We start from the raw sequence: 18,757 nt of genomic DNA, 5'->3' as shown, positions 1-18,757 counted from the left end.
TGGAGAGGTCGGTGAACATTAGGTAACAAGCTATGGCCGGTGTTGGTGACAGGAATGGTGTTCCCGTTGCCAACGGCGACTGATGGATATTTACAATTATTAAAAACAGTACTAAGATTATCAATACATGAGGTAAGATGTGTGGACGCACCAGTATCCATGTGCCATCCGGCGGCCCCGTAATCCTGAGGAGTCATGGCACTGAAGGCGTTGGGAAGAACAGTCTCTTGAGTCTGAGTGGGTCCAAAGTTAGTGGACTGACTGTAAGCTGTGGGTTGGCCGGTGTAGTGGGCCTGTGGTTGCTGAACTGGGCTTGGCTCATCAGAATTAAGCACAGCCTGTGAGTAATTAAATGGAGCCCAAGAGGGATTGGTAGACTGAGTCAATTGTTGTTGTTGGGCCTCAATAATCTGCAAAAGTTAGGCCTGAAACTGATATCCGGCCATAATAAACAGTTGTTTTTTTTTTTTGACCTACTTGATATAGCTGCTGACTTTGTTTTTTTTCTCGTTAAAGAAGACACAAACCTAAAGATTGAAAGAAAAGAAGTGGCAACGTGTCTTCACTTCAATTGCAATTGGTAATTGTGATCTAACAAAAAATCAAGTGCAATTGGTATTTGTGATCGAATAAAAATAAATAAATAAAAAGAATGGCGATAAAGTAATGATGATGATTGTTGGAGTGTTGTTATATATTAAACATATAATATAATGGACGGTGGTGGAATGATGAATAAGGTTGAGATATTGCTATGTGTTGGAAGTATAGCAAGTGGTGATGGAACTTTTGATAAAAAAAAAATGAAGTATATGATTGGATTCAGCAACGAAGAACTCAGAATTGGTGTGGTGGCTTTGCTATTTTTTTTTTGGTAGATTAGGGTTGTAGGTTTTCTTTGGCAACTGATACCATGTTAAAGTGCAATATTGATATCTTATTATTGTGAATGAATTGTTCAGTACATGCATAAGGGCTATATATAGCCAATAACCCTAACATCTAATAAGGGGCTAAGCCCAACATACATAATACATGGGCTACATAAATAATATAGTCTAACAGTGTCTAATTGGAACTTGTGGCTTCAACAACCATTGTAAGTCTCTCTTAGCGCCTTGCTAGGGAGTGATTTTGACTAATATATATTCGATTGTTTGCTGTTAAAAAAAAAAAAAAAAAAAAAAAGCCAAAACCAAAGAGACCGCCTTCTTCTTTTGAGGTTTAGAAAAAAGATGCACACCGTTACCCGAAAGCATATGCTTATTATGACACGGATGTTCTCCCTAAACAAATCACAACAAGAAGAACACTCCTTGTTCAACCCCGACCCCGAATCCTACGAACCAACAAAATCACCATCAACATGAATACAATCAGAGGTCAAAGATAAGTTATCTAACTTGGAAAAACCTTGTTATTAACAAGCACTTATGACTGATCATCCAAATCAAGACCCAAAACACCGCCAACACCATCTATGAACCTGTGAACCGCGAACACCATCTTGTTTGAATATTTGCACAAGTGAACTTTTAAAACGTAACTAATTCTAAATTTATGTAAATTTCATTAATGACTATTTTCTCATTATACAGGTCGTCCTTTTTTTTTTTAAATTACATTCCTCACATTTGATAAAATGCACAACACCGGTACTTTTAGCTAACACTAGTTAAAAGGATCAGTTAAGCAATGTGCTAGGCACATGAAGACAATATGGTATTTTCAATATTAGCTCCTCTTTAACTTTTTTTTTTTTTTTTTTTTAATCCGGATGATTGGGAAGTAAAAAAGGAGTTTTAAAGGGAGCTAAACCTAAAAATACCACATTACCCTCCATGTTCCTAGCACATGTTATTACTTAATGTATCCTTTTAACCAGCACTAGCTAAAAAGACAAGCATCATTCATTTTATCAAATCTCAGGAACAATCTATGTAATTTTAAAAAGAATATGACAGACTCGTATAATTTGGAGTTAACCACACGACCAACTGTACATGATTAAGTGATTCATGATTCGGAGATTGCTACGGGAGTGGATGATGCGGTTGTGAGAGCTTCCGGTTGTTTTGATGTTAACGACGACTTTGCTTCTCGAGTTTGTTATGATAATCTTGTTGATAGTGGTGGGATGGATTTGACGGGTAATTCAACGGGTTTAGATAATGGTAAAAATATTTGCGAGGACGTTGGAGAACAAGCCGACTCGTATGCGGTTAATTTGGATAGAATTGGAATTGTGCTTGATGAGGTTAGTGGGGGTTGGGTGTGGTCATCGGTAAAAAAAAAAGGCGTATTGAGGATGTCTTGGAACACGAAAAGCGAGTGGTTACTAATGATGCTATTCTTGATAATTTGGCAAATGTTGCTACCAAAAATAGTGCGGGTCATAAGTATTGTATTTGTGCGAATAAGGATTGTAAAGGTCATTGTAAGAGTTGGCACGTGCACGCTAACAAGTTTTGTTTTTATGGGAGAGGACGAGTGTTACGAGAGGGACGGGCAAGAGAAAAGGGAAAGAAAAGAAAAAGATGGTATCAGATGGGTCGTTACGATTGCACGATTCGAGTGGCAAGGATAAGAATGAGGAGACTTCTAATCGGAAGGCCAAATGCGGTTTTACTTTTGTGAGTGTTGAAGGGAAACGTATTGGGGCGGGGACGGGCGAACCTTTAGTTAATGGTGGTTTTTTAATGAATTTAGGAATGGTGGTTTGATGATGACGGGGTTAGTAGCGAGTCTTCATATTTGTTTAAAGTAAACGATTCAAACTTTGGCTCTTGATTGGGGTTTTTTGGTTGAATTTTCGTTTGGTTTCTAGCTACGTTTTTTTAATTGTTTCAATTGTGTTGTTTTGTGCACATTAAGACTCAATTTTAGATAGCGTCTCGAGTAGGCTTGTTTGGCTTTGTTTTCTGCTTTTGAGCCATTTTTATGGTGGCCCTTTTGTATTCTTATCTGTTTTGGAGATTAAAAAAAAAAAAAAAAAAAAAAAAAAAAAAAACACTATACAATTTACTCTAACAAATTATATGCGGTTAAGAATCAATACAAGAACATAGAAGGACGTGATATGTAAATTATTGTTCTTTCACTACATATCTTATGCATCCCTTGAGGCTGATTCCCTGCAGAAACCCTAATCCAGATTCACTTCAATCCAATGGTCTTTCAACGAATCATTTCGCGTTTTCCCGGTTACCGGAGCGGTATCTCCGGCCGGAGTTTTAATCCGTCCGTCAAGTTCTCCGATGAGCCTCTCTCCAAAATCACACAAAAACGTGATCTATTTTCCGGCAAGTTGTTACATTCATCTTTTATTTATGTTAAATTCGTATAACCTGTGCTTGAAAAGCTCAATTCGTATATCATAATGATTAAGCTTTTGGAATATACGGTATTTGAATTAAGTTTTCCGATACAGGTCACTTGATTTACGACGATTTATACTGCTTTTAAGATGTAATTTGTACCTCATATATTTTTATTAGTTGATGTTGTGATGGTAAACTGCTTATTATTGCTAGTAGGGTTTTTTGGTTAATCTAGTTAGTGATTTGTATGTTTTAACATAAAATGTTTACAGTAATAAATCTATAGATACAAGAGAGTAAAGAGTTGTAACTCTCTTGTTGCTCTAGCAGGTGTTATAACTCTATAGTAAGGTGTTTCTTTGAACAATGAAATGTGATCATCTATATAAAAAAGTAGCTAACTGGCTTAAAGATAATATATTTCACCATAATACTCAAATTCAGATGCTATAGTATTTCACCTGTCTCATGAACATTGAATTATTTTTATTGTTTGGATATACTCTTCTGAATTTCTTAGTTATTTTAGGTGGATTTTTCATTTAGACATACCAGTTTGGTCATTATCATTACTACATTGGTTTTGCCTATGGGCTCACAACAAATGGTTGAATAATCTTCTTAATTGATATGACATGTCTAACATTGCAAATTCATGGGCTACAAGAACTGCTTGTCCAAAAACAGTTACTTGTTAGATAGCTTGCGTACTATTATATACTTTTAAATTTGCATAAAGTATATGTATCTATTATCTCATAATCCAGGTATCGTGTTCCTTTGTACTTCAAATGATTAGACTTGTTATGTTAGAAAAGTAGCTATGGTTTAAAAGTTATAATCATGTGACGTATATCTGCTCCAGTAGGTTTCCCGATAGTGAATAAGTTTTATATTACTTTGATTTGTTTCTTTGTATTTGTTTTTAATTAATTTAAGAAAAATGTGTACGCTTTTGCAGGATCCTTTGAGACTAATGGACCATCAACGCACGTTCTTCGTAATGCTATGCCAAGTTTCCTAAAAAAAGTTGGTTTCCCCCATGCAAATTCAGTTTGTAGTTCTTTGAAATTTGCAAGCTCTATACATACTGTGGGCCCAAAGGAGTTTGAGAAAGGCCTGGGCAATGGGCCCGCTGATACAGAAAAGAATACTGGATTCTTTGATGGTCCAAATACTCGATTAGATGAAATGAATAGGAGACAACCACTTTTTGAAACGGGTCGAAATCCTGGATATTTCGAGAGTTTGTCCAGGCGAATGTTTGACAGTGACAGGTCCCTAGCTCCTGCTGAAACGGGTCGGGATGTTAGGCCTTTCAGTAGGGGTTTTGGGTCAATTGAAAATAGTAGAAACTCGAATTTCGTTAGAGGAATCATGAGGGATAATAATAATAATATGAATGATAACTATCGATCTGGGCTAGAGCAGAACGCAGATATCGTTCATATTAAAATACTGCGTAACAACACGTTTGTTACAGTGACAGATTCTAAGGGAAATAAGAAAACGGGATCGTCTGCGGGATCTTTAGCCGAAATGAAAGGAGGGCCGAAAGTTTCTAGATACTCGGCTGACGCGACGGCTGAACATGTGGGCCGAGTTGCTAAAAGTATGGGGTTAAAATCGGTTGTTGTGAAAGTTAACGGGTTTACCTATTTCAAGAAAAAGAAGACGGCAATTCAGAGTTTTAGAGATGGGTACACTAATTCAAGATCTGATAAGAATCCTATTGTGTATATTGAAGACACGACACGTAAGCCTCATAATGGATGCCGACTCAGGAAGCAAAGGCGTATATGAACATGTTGTGTTCATGCTTTTGTGTCGATGCGAAACGTTTATTTTGTTTACTAGTTTTGTGTGACTGGTATTTTGGTAAGTTTTATTATTAAGATTGGAGTTTTGGATGATTTTAGAAGTACTGGTTTACAGTTTTCTTGTTTTTTGATGTAATAAAAACAAAACTTAAAGCGCATTGACCAGCTTAAATTGCACTAGGTACGGTATGTTATGCAGTGTTGTAAAACTCTCCGATTAATGCTGAGTACTCCCAAGTACTTCTTTTTAGAATCGGCCTAGACAATTTTTCAAATTTCGAGTAATTAATTGGGTCAGTGGGTCAAAATCAGATTTATTCGGTAAAAACTGGTCAAAGTCAACATCAGTCAACTTTTTAGTATAAATTCATATTTATGTTAGAATTTTTTGGTAAAAGTCAAGAAAATGAATTCTTGTATATTTACACATATAATTATGAAAATGTATTATTTAAAGTATAAAAAGTCTAAACCGATTACTCCTCAAGTTGGCGATTACTCCATCAAAAGTTACGACCGAGTACTGGGGCCAGAGTAGCGATCCCGAGTAGCAATTGTTGCAACCATAGGGATGAGCACGAATACCGTAATACCGATACCGAACCGGTACCGGTACCGAAAACATGTACCGATAGGGATTCGGTTTCGGTATCGGTTTTTAGTTTGAGGGTTTTTCGGTTTCGGTACTAATCGGTTCGGTACTGGTAATATCGGTTCGGGTACCGATTTTTATAAGTAGCCAATATTTGTGGACAAATGTTTCTGATCTTAGTGTTACATATGGAATTAAGTAGCAAAGAGCCGGCCGCGCGATGCTGCAGCAGCAACACTTTTTTTTTTTTAACGTAGCGTTATGTATTTATAGAATTAAAAACACGTTACTACGAGGGTGTTTGGAGACACGTGGTTAGTATCTAGTGTGCCTAATGGAATGCGCGTTTTTAACGAAAAGAAAATTCGTGTAAAGAGGGGGGGGGGGGGGGGGGGGGTGGAACCATCAATATGATGCGGTTAATTTGGATTGATTATTATACGTGTACGTATATGTATGAGAGATTGCCCGAAAGATTTAGCGTTTTCTAAAAGGTGTCCGTTTCGCGTATAGTTAGTTGCGATGTATTCGTAAAATTATTTCGAGTTGAACGGTGGTGTTGAAAAAATTTAATTCGTCGCGAGCGGGAAAGAAATGCCCCGTTAGAAATATGGGTGGACTTTGTTTAAGGTTATGTATTAAAATATGGATGTTACATTTGTCCCCCCTATTTTGAGGTGTGAAAGTGTATGCTGACTAAAGTTTGATGGTTGAATTGTTTTTGTTTTGTAGTGTCGTTTGTGCAACTCATTTGGCTAAAAAACGAACAAAGCATCCATGTTCTTTAGTGTGTAGGGAAATTGTTAAGGAATTATGTCTACTCTTTCGGAATTCTTTTTTGCTAAGTTTACTATAAGTCATTTGAAGAAGGTACAATAATCTTTACAGTGTGTTACGTTCAAATTAATAAAATTTGTAAAATTTTCCAATATGTAGTGTGAAATGAAGATAGTGATCTCTGCTATCCTTAGTTACATGTGACGTTTGGTCCGTGGATTTCAAATCCCTGAATTTCAAATCCCATAGGTTTTCAAATCCCATAGGATTTAAAATGCTAGTATTTGAAATCCCATCTTTGTTTGGTTCACGTTTCTGATCAAGAGGATTTTTGAAAAAGTGATTAAAATAACTAATCTTCTTTCTTCATCAACAACAACAACAACAACAACAATACCTAATCCCACACTTGTAGGGTATGAGGGAGGTGGGACGTAGACAATCCTTCCTCTACCCTAGGACAAAGAGAAGTCATTTCACCACCCCGAGTGAAACACTCACAAGAGTAGAGAAAGTCCTCCTTCTCTATGTTCGACAGATAAAGAGATTGTTTACAACGGACCTCCGGCCAAAAAAAAAAAAAAAAAAAAGTAAATGCCATCGCCATGAAAATGGAGGAACAAATTTCCATGGGTTTTAAAATGTTGCCTGGGATTCTATTTAGGCTCTAAGCGACAGTCAAGTCGCCAATAAGTAGACGCTTGCTGATGGTTCCCGAAACAGAGCCGTAAAAAAAAAAAAAAAAAAAAACGTACTATAGAGTGTTCTGCGGAGCACAAGACGTATAAAGTAAAGCTGCACTAAATAAGCAATAAACATATATGTCCACATACAGATAAAATCTTCTTTCTTCATCATTACCCCTATATACTAATATGCATGTGCAAAATCGTAGTTTCAGTTTTATCCGAATGTCGTTTTGAGTTTGCGTTCACACTACACCCGGCCCCTCAAATTCGGCTTCATATACAAAACGACCCCCCAACTTTCTACTTTTTTAGGGGTAAAAAGCGTAAATATATAATTTTAAAAAAAAACAAAAGAAAATGATTTCACCCGTATTTTTAACGGGCCCTATCTTCTCGCTCGGTCCGAGTTACCGAAAGTAGGTAACCTTCGTCACCGTTGGTTCCCGTAACCAAACCTTTCTTATCTTTTTTTTATTATGTCTTTCTGAAGGGCTTGCGGTTCATTACACCCCTATATACTGATATGCATGGGCAAAATCGTAGTTTCAGTTTTATCCGAATGTCGTTTTGAGTTTGCGTGCACACTACACCCGGCCCCTCAAATTCGGCTTCATATACAAAACGACCCCCAACTTTCTACTTTTTAGGGGTAAAAAGCGTAAATATATAATTTTAAAAAAAACCAAAGAAAATGATTCCACCCGTATTTTTAACGGGCCCTATCTTCTCGCTCGGTCCGAGTTAAATTTTTCCGAGACCACCGTTCAACTCGAAAAAATCAGACGGACACAACGGGACTAACTATGCGCGAAACGGACATCGTTAAAAAAACACTAAATAACGGGTCCTATATTCTCGCTCGGTGCGAGCTAAATTTTTCCGAGGCCACCGTTCAACTCGATATTATTTTTCGAACACAACGCGACTAACTATACGCGAAACGGAAATCGTCAAAAAAACACTAAATATTTCGAGCTATATTTCATACATATACGTACACGTCCAACAAACAACCCAACCTACCAGATATATTAGGTACCAAACAACGTATATACAAATATGATAGCGAGTTGAACACAAGTTATCAATCAATAAGAACAATAATCGATGAAAACAATTGTTGTTGTACACAATCTCCCCTGCAATCCTAGAAAATTGATTAAAATACCTCATCTTCTTTCTTCAACAACATCGATAACAACAATAATCGCTGGAAACAACAGTTACAATCCTAAAATCGCAAGCAACAACAAAAACTCGAATTTGATTTAAACCCAAAACCGATTTATGAACATCAGTTACAACCCAAAACCGTTTGCACCCGACTTCAAGAACATAACGTCGATCTGTTCATTATGAAGGTTGTTCATTTTCTTTACCGGAATTTGTAGCAACGGCGATGGTTCTTAGGTCTTGGTAGAAATTGATTTGTAAAAGATGAAGTTATTTATAGAATATGATATTATGATATGAATATGATGTTTGGTAAAAAGAAAATATTGGAAATGGGACTGAACATTTATATGTGTTTGAAGAAGAGAACGTAAACGTAAATGAATTTAGTAGTGTATTATGGAAGAAGCTATCATAAAGAATAGGATATCAGTTTTGTGAGGAAGAAAAAGAGATTAGGTGGGTTTAATTTGTCTAATTTTGACAGAAAGAGACTTGGGAATTGAAATCCTTCCCCAACCCAAAGGATTTAAGAATCCCCATTCATGGGATTAAAATTACAAATCCCATCTCCAAATCCTTGAAACAAACATATCATTTTATTGGATTTTAAATGCAAATCCCATGAAATCCCTTGAAATCCCACCAACCAAACACACCCAAGGGTGTTTTCCTAAAGAATAAAATGGGTATTTTATGTAGCTTAATATTAAAAAGGATAATGATAATGATGAAATAGAAGTGAAGCATGATGGAACAAAGAGAGTTAAACATACTAAAACTTACTTACTGACCATCGAACAATTGTACTGATAAAAATTATTAGTTTACTAGCTGTTATTACAAATGGAAGGGTGGGTTTCTTTCCCATTGTTTATACTTGTTATAGTAATATGAAATGTGGTTGCACGCTAATTGAAATTATGCTTAAATGAACGTATTATGTAATCAAATTCGGTTCGGTACTGGTATAGGTACCGAAATTCACAAACCGAAACCGGTACCGAACCGATACCGGTTCTTATATACGGTTCGGTATTCGGTAGTCACTTCTGGACGAATTCGGTATCGGTACCATACGGTTCGGTACCGAATACCATCCCTTTAACTTAAAAAAGCAAAACAGCACAAAATCTTATCTTACAACAAGATTTAAACAAGATCTAAACATCAATACTACTCTTATCACAATTGCCATGCTGTCAAGCAACTTAATGTTTACTAATACACCAAAGACTCTATATTCTCATGAGCATTATGAAGATCCGGGAGATCAGCACTAGTCGAAAACTTGACCCATCTTTTCTTTTCGACCCATTTGAGAAACGGCTGCAACATTAGCCCAATAACTACAGCAACACTACTCAAAACAACCACCTTAACCTTAGACAGAGCTAAAACCACACAAATCAAAACAGTTGGAGGAACACATATAAGAACTGCACCAATTGTTCCAACCGGTATCCTATAAGGCCGGGTCGTAGCTGGATACTTCATTCTTAACCTTACAAAAGCTATAAACTCCAAAACCATACCAAAACAATAAAGAAAATTTTCAGCAGCAATAATTTCTTGAAAAGTCAACTGTGATAACAAAACGACACCAGAAGCTGAGAACAAGATCCCGATATATGGAGTCCCGTAACGGGATCTTTTAGCGAAAAACTCGGGAAGCATACCCCGTTCAGCCATACCAAGAAGTTGAAACGAGTCGCTACTCATTTCAGTTACAAACATTCCCATATTTGACATGGCAGCACCTGCCTGGACCCACCATCTTAACCATACACCACCGACTATTTTCGCAATTTCTGAAAAGTACCCGTCTGTCCATAACTGACGGTCTAGTGGGACTGCCCCGGTCCCCACAAGGAGCGGAAAAAAGTAGCCTGAAACAACCAAGATTAAAGCATAGAATAAAGCTTTCGGGAGTGTTTTTTTCGGGTTATCCACCTCACCCGCGAGTGTACTAATCGAGTCCCAATAATTTAAATTCCAGAAAAGGGTATTTAAGTAAAGATTCCAATCTGTCGTATGCAAGTCGAAAACAAGCCATCTTGAAGGTTCGATTTTTGGTATCGAAACGAGACCCATGATTATAAACGGAAGAATCGAAAAAACTCCCAAAAGAACAGCAACCCACCCAACAATTGTCATACCTCTGAAGTTCATATAAGTCAAAGCAATAGTCAATCCTGCAACCACAAGGATCCGCGGGTACCCGTTACTTAAAACTGGGAAACCCGACTTTAAATAATCAAGAAACAGAACTGGGTATAAAGCGTTATCAATGACCCCACTAAGCCATTTCACCCAACCTAGTTGAAACCCCCAATATGGACCTATAGCAGATGAGACCCAAACCACATAACCACCGTCTTCTGGGAACATTGTACCCATTTCGGCTGTTATTAAAGCTTCGGGGACACTCCATATAAATGGGAACACTACGAACCCTATAAGTGCTAAAAGTGGGCCCGCTGCCTTAACACTGTCCTCGATACCAAACGGTCCCCCAGATACTTCATAAAATATGAGAAAAATTAGCGGAAAAATCGAGATCTTTTTGCAGTTGTTATTGGTATTGCGTCTAGGTGAATGCGCTTCGTTAATTCCAGAATATTCGACGTTATATCCTCCCATAGGAATAGATGTTTGTTTATTTGCAGTGTTCCTCAATTTCTGCATTTAGTAAAAAAGTGAGGATAAAAATGGAGATTGAAGCTACAAAATAACCAAAAGCACAAAAAAATCAGAACTTTTTAAAAACCAATAAGCAATAATTTAAAAATGTTTATAGTTAGAGATTATATGACAAGAAAACTCAAGTTAAAGCTACTCAAATAGGCCAAAACATGAAAAGATCAGAACTTTAACAACGATTACAGATAACTGGATCGGAATTACCATCTATACACATGACCCGCCCATTTTGACACCTCTACTTATTTATGTAACTTAAATAATTGTGCTTCTCACAATTAATGTCTTTTTTTCCTTACCTATCCCAAATCCCAATATTTTTCATCAAGATCATTTGTTGATAACTATCTCTGAAACATATAATATATTACAGAGTAATATAAAACAACTAGCTGAACTTACAGCACCAAAGTATAGAAATGAAACAAATTGACTAAACTTGACCAAAGCTTGAAAAAGAGACCAATCTATAAAACCTCAGTATTAGACAATGCTAATACAACTTATTTATAAATGTAATGTTGTCAATATTCACTTAAAGCAGGCTATATGGCCATATGCAAACTTAAATTCATTATTGTTCAGTTAAACAACTGTTCCCATATGTTAGGCCACTTCTTTTAACACTTTCAGATCTAAAAGTCTGATAGTACTAGTAGTAATACACAACTAAAAGCTTTCAAAAGTGCATAACTGATGAATTGTATGATGAATAAACAGCAATTTTACATTTTGGTCAAAGAAACTTACTAAATCTATCCAAATGCAACTAATAATGACAACAAGTAATAAAATTTATGAAGTACTGGGATCATAAAACCTTCAGGTTATAAAGATTACGACTGGATATTATCGACAGTTGCAGTCAGTCAGTTACTTAAGCTACAGCAGATGGAACATGGAGTCAAATAAAAAAAAAAAAAGAAGTTACAATTGAATAATAATACAAACCATGAAATGAAGAACTGGTGGTGGTGATGATTTTTAATTTTATGGGTTTTGGTAGCTTCCCAGGTACTCAGATGAAAGATTGTGAATTGGTAGCAGCTCACCTGGGGTTTAAGTTTTTAACGGTTTCGTTGATTTTGTTTCTCGACTTCTGGGTTGTTTATGTCCGATCAGGGGCGTTAAATATTTTGTTTCATAAACAGAATACAGCTCAATTAAGTAACTCAATAACAAGTGTTGATTTATTGGCGACTTGAATGTAACTTATAGCTTAAAAATACCAACGAAGCATTGCTTCAATGGTACCGCGGTTACACTTGTGTACTCGCAGGGCTAGAGGTCTCGGGTTCGAGCCTCGTCACCCGCTCTAGGAATTGAAATATATTCCTTGAAGGTGGCCCAAAGGGGAGGTTTTACCGACCCGCTCCGGGACTAAGATCCGGCCCGCCTGCCCCTCGGGATGGTTAAAGGGTCGGATCCTCAGAGTGTGGTTCGGGTTTCCTGCCCGAAAGCGCGCGTGTGTGTGCAAATGATGACTAGGCTTCGGTCCGGACCGATGCAAGCTTGCCTTTCAAAAAAAAAAAAAAAAAAACTTAGAGCTTAAAATGAACTCAGTGCATGGTTTAAAAGTCATAGAAATTTGTTTCTCATGTGACTCCTTTTTTTTTTTTTTTTTGTTCAGAGGTCCCATTGAATCTCTTTATCTATCGAACAGAGAGAGAGGGCTTTCTCTACTCTTGAGGGTGTTTCACTCGGGGTGGATAAATGATTTTTATTTATTCTAAGGTAGAGGAAGGATCGCCTACGTCTCACATCCCTCATATTCCACACATGTGAGATTGAGTTTTGTTGTTGTTTTTGTGTAAACCGAATAATAATAATAATAATAATAATAATAATAATAATAATAATATATATATATATATATATATATATATATATATATATATATATATATATATATATATATATATATATATATATATATATATATATATATATATAGGGGCAGGATCAATGGGGAAGTAACCAATCGGGAGTAAGCGGGGGGAAGCAAAAAAATTTTTTTTCGCTTTTTTTGGAATTTGTTTTTCAGCATCAAGATCACACGAAAATATGAACATTTAGAAAAGACACTTCGTGATGAATGATATTATTTAGGTTGGAAAACGATCAACAAAAATAACATTCAAGATAATATTGTTCGTGAAGAATGTGAACGTTTTTTTTTTCATGTTATGTGAAGTAAAATTTAGCCCGATTTAGGGTTTAGGGTTTATTCCATAAACCCAAACCCTAAACCCTAAACCCTAAACTCTAAACCGTTCGTGTTAAAAACTCAATCTAAACCCTAAATCTAAACCCTAAACCCTAAATTTCTAAACCCTAATATCTAAACCCTATAAACCCTAATATCTAAAACCTCAACATACGTTCGAAAAACACGATAATTGTTATATATTAATTCTTCGAGCGTTTTCCCGCCAAAATAAAAACATTTATCACAAAGTGTCTTTATTAAATGTTCATATTTTCATCCAATCTATAATGTTCGTGAACAAAGTTTTTTCAAAAATGAAAAAAAAAACAGTTTGCTTCCCCCCGTTTCCCCCCAATTGGTTACTTCCCCCTTGATCCTACCACTATTTTATATATATATATATATATATATATATATATATATATATATATATATATATATATATAGTGGTAGGATCAAGAGGGAAGTAACCAATCGGGGGGAAGCGGTGGGAAGCAAAAACTTTTTTTTTCTTCGTTTTTTGAAAAAACTTTGTTCACGAACATTATAGATGAGATGAAAATATGAACATTTAGTAGAGACACTTTGTGATAAATGTTTTTATTTTAGCGGGAAAACGCTCGAAGAAGTAATATATAACAATTATCGTGTTTTTTCGAGCGTATGTTGAGGTTTTAACTATTGGGGTTTAGATATTAGGTTTGGATATTAGGGTTTATAGGGTTTAGATATTAGAGTTTAGAAATTTAGGGTTTAGGATTTAGATTTAGATTGAGTTTTTAATACGAACGGTTTAGAGTTTAGGGTTTAGGGTTTAGGGTTTGGTGTTTTGGGTTTATACACCAAACCCTAAACCCTAAACCCTAAACCCTAAACTCTAAATCGGGCTAAATTTTACTTCACAAAACATGAAGAAAAAACGTTCATATTAAGAGACAGTTAAGAAGCGATTGATATCAATCGATTGACTTCAATCAGCGATTGGCATGCGAGGGGCGACATGTTTTTTTCTTAACGAGTAGATGTATGTTCGATTTCAAGGATCGAGATTTAATAGTACTGCCAGCAATTAACTTCTTGGAAGGGTTTTTTTTCAACCATCAACTATAGGATTGTTGTGATTTGGGTTTCCTCTTAATGCGTGTGTGAGTGACATATAATCGCGAAAGTGGTTAAGTTCTTTCTGAATGATGCAGATACTGTCGTTTAAAGAAAAATACTCAGCAATTGGCATCAATCATATATTGGGAAGAGCATTTGCCAAGTTACGAAATAGGTTTGTGAATTGTGGATACACTTTTTTGAAAAAACATGAACAAAAAAATCATTGGTAATGTCAATTAGGATACATCAACAATTCTCAGTGACATCCAACTCAAAATTAGGTACAAGTGTCTAACAATGTTATGTGACATGATTTTGTTTGGTTTCTTTCTTTTTTATTCTAACTATTATATTAATTATTAATTAAAATTAAATTAATACTCCGAATCTAAATTAATCATTTTTTAATATTAATTAATTATTTTGGTTATTAATATTAATTATTTAGTATTAAATAATAGTTATTAATTATTAATTATTAATTACTATCTCCGTTCCATCATAAGTGTTCACTATTGACTTTTAAAGTGTATCTCTTGCAACTTTGACTTTAAATATTTTTGTGTGTGTTATATAATACTTGCTTAAATTTATAGTAATAAAAACACAATTAAAAATCGAATCCATCCATATAATTATCATCAAGTATTATGTAAAACATTAAAATATTTAAAGTTAACGTTAAAAAAAGACTATTAAAAGTCAAAATGCACATTTCTGATGAGACGCGGGAAGTATTAACTATTAATTTTTAATGGTTCATAAGCATTTTGCATCTAGAATTTGATTTATTTTTCCTTATATTCCTGTTCTCTTTCTTTATATTTATTATAAGAATATAAATAAATCGAAATAATTAAAAGAAAAAATCAAGTTAGGTTACTAAGTTATGGACCAATAGACCATGTTATAATCTTTTTTTCTCTTAGTGAATTATATGTATTACGTTAAAAAGACATTTTGATCTACATAAATCGAAATTATAAATATAAATATTATTTATAATTAGACTATTTCTTTTAGACTATTTCTTTTGACTGCGAAGAAACTCGGGTTGTTTAATATCTGGTTGGCATTGTTTTGCCTCTCGTTTTAATTGTTGTGTATCGATTGTTTTGATCACTCCTCGGACTTGTTTAGTGCTTGTTGGATAGTTTTTTGTTTTTGTAACGGGTTGATTTAGTTACTTGTTGGATTTATGACTAGGACAAATGGCTCGAAAAGGTAATCTAAATTACCCAATTTGACAATAAATGTAATATGGTTTTGCTAATGCCCGAAAAAGATTGCGTTTTTTAATTTGGCCAAGAAAAGGACTACGATTTGAAAAAGTGTGAAATTGGGGGTAACATCGTCAAATTCATTAACGATCGGTATCAAAAATACAAGTTGGTCCCTGAAGTTTGTTAATATATTGCAATGGTTATCCTCTTAATCATCTTCATTAACCTCTTCACTCCCACCACCACCACCACCACCGCTACATAACGTCGAAAACCACCACTAATCACGTCGACAACGTTCAGACCACCACCTCCACCACTACTCACGTCAGAAACATTCAGATAATCACCTCCGCCACTAATCACGTCACTTTTGACCTTTGTTTAACTTTTTTGGGGGTTTTGAAGATTTATATCGAATCAGGAAAACCTAAACACGTGAAAATCTATGAATGGAGAAAGACTAGTGATGGTAAACCGCTACAATCTGCACAATTTGGTGCATTTTTATCAAGTTTTGAGGCAGTTTCCATGTTAGCTGCCACCAACCACCACTTGCTGCCAACAATGGTCGTCGAAATCTGCAAAGCGAAGCTGTTCGATGACGGCGGTGATGAAGATGATGATGTTGAGATGTTGATGATGATGATGATGATGATGAAGGTGTTCGATGATGGTGGTGATGAACATGATGATGTTGTTGTTGATGATGATGATGATGATGATGATGATGATGTTCGATGAAGGTGGTGATAACATGAGTGGTGATGAAGATTATGGTGGTGATGAAGATGATGATGGTGATGAAGTTGATGGTGGTGAAGATGATAAAGAGAATAACCATTGCAATTTTTTTTTAACAAACTTCATGGACCAACCGTGTATTTTGAACAACGATCCTTAATGAATATGACGATGTTACCCCCAAAAATTTCACACTTTTTCAAGTCATAGTCCTTTTCTGTGTCAAATTAAAAAACGTAATTCTTTTCGGGCATTAACAATACTCATACTATCACCTTTATTGTCAAAGTAAATAAATTAGATTATTTTAGCCATTTGTCCTACTATTAATTTGAGACGGATGGAATAACATATAATATAAGTTGAAGTTATAAATTATATCAAGTTACAAACCACTCTGAGCTAGAACAAAAAGTAACATAAGTTGCACATCTGCACATCTAATGCTTCTAACACCATGATCATTTGTTCATATTCATATGCATGACAATTACTAATAGTTGTGGATACTAGAAATCAAAACCACGAAATTAACATTATTATCATCATCATCATCATCATCATCATCGTCATCAATAATACTATTTTGATGAACAAGGTACTATTCACAATGACATTACCGTCAATACCCCCAACTTCGGGGTATTTTGGTAATCCAATTTCTTTTTTCACTCTTTTTATCTTTTTTTTAAAAAAAACTTTTTCCCAACATTTTTTCCCTTTATATTTTAAAACATCCAATTAATCGATCATTAACTAATCAAACCGCCGATCGTTAACCGATCAAAAACATCTCGCAACGAAATGCGAGTTTGTTTTACTCGTTACAAAATAATTAAGAAAACAATTACCTGTTCATCACCCTTGACAATGCTATCATTTGAGCTTTTGGCCGATGAACCCGCCACAAAACTTTTCACGTTCAATCCATTCTCTACTGTCACCTCGTTAATACCAATAGATTGCTTAGCTTGTTGATCTAAACCTTGTCCTTGAGGATCCATTTGTTCGTCCATGTAACCTAGTGGCGGTGTTTACCTTCCGCACAACTTTCCGTATACGATAATTTGTTGACTTATTTCGGGATATTAACAACACCCGTAAACACTCACAAAGATGATCACTTCACTTTCTTGAATGAAATGGTTGTGCGGGAGAAAATGCATTAATTATTAATTAATGGAGAAAATGCAATAATTATTAATTAATGAAATGGTTGTGAAGGAGAAAATGCCTAACTTTTTTTTAGCACAATACTATCATAAACGACATCTTCATCGAAAAATGAAGATCCAACTGAAACACCGAAAGATGACAAAACCAGACGAATCGAAACAAGTAAACTTCACAAACCGACGTTAACTCCAACCGAGCAGTGACGAAACCAGGATTTTAGAGGAATGAGATCAGAAAATAATACTAAAATATAACAAGCCAAATAATTTTTTTAGACAAAATTGCTGAAATAGTCCCTGTGGTTTGTATCAAAATGCTGGCTTAGTCCCTGTGGTTTTTTTGACGTATTTCATCATCGTGGTATGTCAATGTTGCTGATTTAGTCCCTATTTCTGACGGACGTTAAATAATTCCGTTAACTTCAATCACATGCCAAGCACATGAGGGTAAAAATGTCCTTTTATCTTTTTCTTTGAACAAAATTGCTGATATGGTCCCTCTGTTTCTTTTTCCTTTGAAAAACTTCATAACCTATCTTCATCATCTTCCCCCAAATTACAAATCCCAAAACCCAACATTGAAAAAAAAAAAAAACCCAAAATTCCTCATCCTTCAACAAACCCCCTGGACATTATACATCCTTCTTTTTGAAATATCATTTCCTTTGAAACCCTAATATATATAACCCAAGATCATAATTCAAAATTACTACCCAACAAACAAAAAAGAAATTGTATTCATTCCTAGATAATAAATAAAGCTTTTACAAACAAAATATTTAAATTGCAAGACTAACATTTAACCCAAATAATAAATAAAGCTTTTAGAAACAAAATGATTAAATTGGAAGCTGTATATACAAATACAAACATTGTAACCCAAATAAAGCTATTATAATGAAAATTTCAAACGGAAAGCTTATGATTTCAATGTTTGTGTTTAAAATGAAAATTTCAAACGGAAGTTGTACCATCGACGACGGTTCATCTATTCCGGCAGCGGTGATGGTTCATCGACTCTGGTAACCGAGACTGATCATCAACTCCGGTAGTCGCGATTTAAACTTCGGCAACGGCGATCTAAACAAGGTTGTTGTTTCAGATCTAATTTGGGTGTTCTATTCGCTTTAGAAATCGTTCCGGCTAGATTTGAAAGAACTCCGACTAGATCTGAAACTGGTTGTGGTTTGGGTTACCAATATGTGTTTTTTTAGATCTACAACGAATC

The 18,757-nt window shown here is 35.2% G+C and overlaps 2 protein-coding genes across 4 annotated transcripts; one reads left to right on the top strand and one right to left on the bottom strand.

Annotated features, from left to right (window-relative positions):
* Positions 1–3,136: 3,136 nt before the first annotated feature.
* LOC139891408 (uncharacterized) lies at positions 3,137–5,305 on the top strand. The gene is made up of 2 exons (XM_071874378.1): positions 3,137–3,302; positions 4,282–5,305. The coding sequence occupies exons 1-2, from the start codon at positions 3,170–3,172 to the stop codon at positions 5,121–5,123; spliced, it is 975 nt and encodes a 324-aa protein (XP_071730479.1). The 5' UTR covers positions 3,137–3,169; the 3' UTR covers positions 5,124–5,305.
* Positions 5,306–9,338: 4,033 nt separating this feature from the next.
* Positions 9,339–17,388, bottom strand: LOC139891407 (probable polyamine transporter At1g31830). 3 transcript variants are annotated; one of them, XM_071874375.1, is made up of 2 exons: positions 17,206–17,388; positions 9,339–11,053 (listed from the first exon to the last, which is right to left on the bottom strand). In XM_071874375.1, exons 1-2 carry the CDS (start codon positions 17,368–17,370, stop codon positions 9,593–9,595), a joined length of 1,626 nt encoding a protein of 541 aa, XP_071730476.1. In that variant the 5' UTR covers positions 17,371–17,388; the 3' UTR covers positions 9,339–9,592. The 3 variants fall into 3 exon arrangements, with proteins under 3 accessions (XP_071730476.1, XP_071730478.1, XP_071730477.1); XM_071874377.1 differs by lacking the exon at positions 17,206–17,388 and adding an exon at positions 12,127–12,213; XM_071874376.1 differs by lacking the exon at positions 17,206–17,388 and adding an exon at positions 12,026–12,185.
* Positions 17,389–18,757: the final 1,369 nt, after the last annotated feature.

This window comes from Rutidosis leptorrhynchoides, chromosome 2 (genome assembly GCF_046630445.1).
Source record: "Rutidosis leptorrhynchoides isolate AG116_Rl617_1_P2 chromosome 2, CSIRO_AGI_Rlap_v1, whole genome shotgun sequence".
In the NCBI taxonomy this organism is placed as follows: Eukaryota; Viridiplantae; Streptophyta; class Magnoliopsida; order Asterales; family Asteraceae; genus Rutidosis; species Rutidosis leptorrhynchoides.
The sequence above is the reverse complement of the archived record's forward strand: the minus strand, read 5'-3'. Positions and strand labels throughout refer to the sequence as shown.

Bases quoted from the DNA above. Each gene is read 5' to 3' on its own strand.
- LOC139891408 (XM_071874378.1), top strand. From the start codon at position 3,170: ATGGTCTTTCAACGAATCATTTCGCGTTTTCCCGGTTACCGGAGCGGT. The intron at 3,303-4,281 runs GCAAGTTGTTAC...ACGCTTTTGCAG, and splicing joins AAAACGTGATCTATTTTCCG to GATCCTTTGAGACTAATGGA.
- LOC139891407 (XM_071874375.1), bottom strand. From the start codon at position 17,370: ATGGACGAACAAATGGATCCTCAAGGACAAGGTTTAGATCAACAAGCT. The intron at 11,054-17,205 runs GTAATTGTTTTC...TACTAAATGCAG, and splicing joins TTGTCAAGGGTGATGAACAG to AAATTGAGGAACACTGCAAA.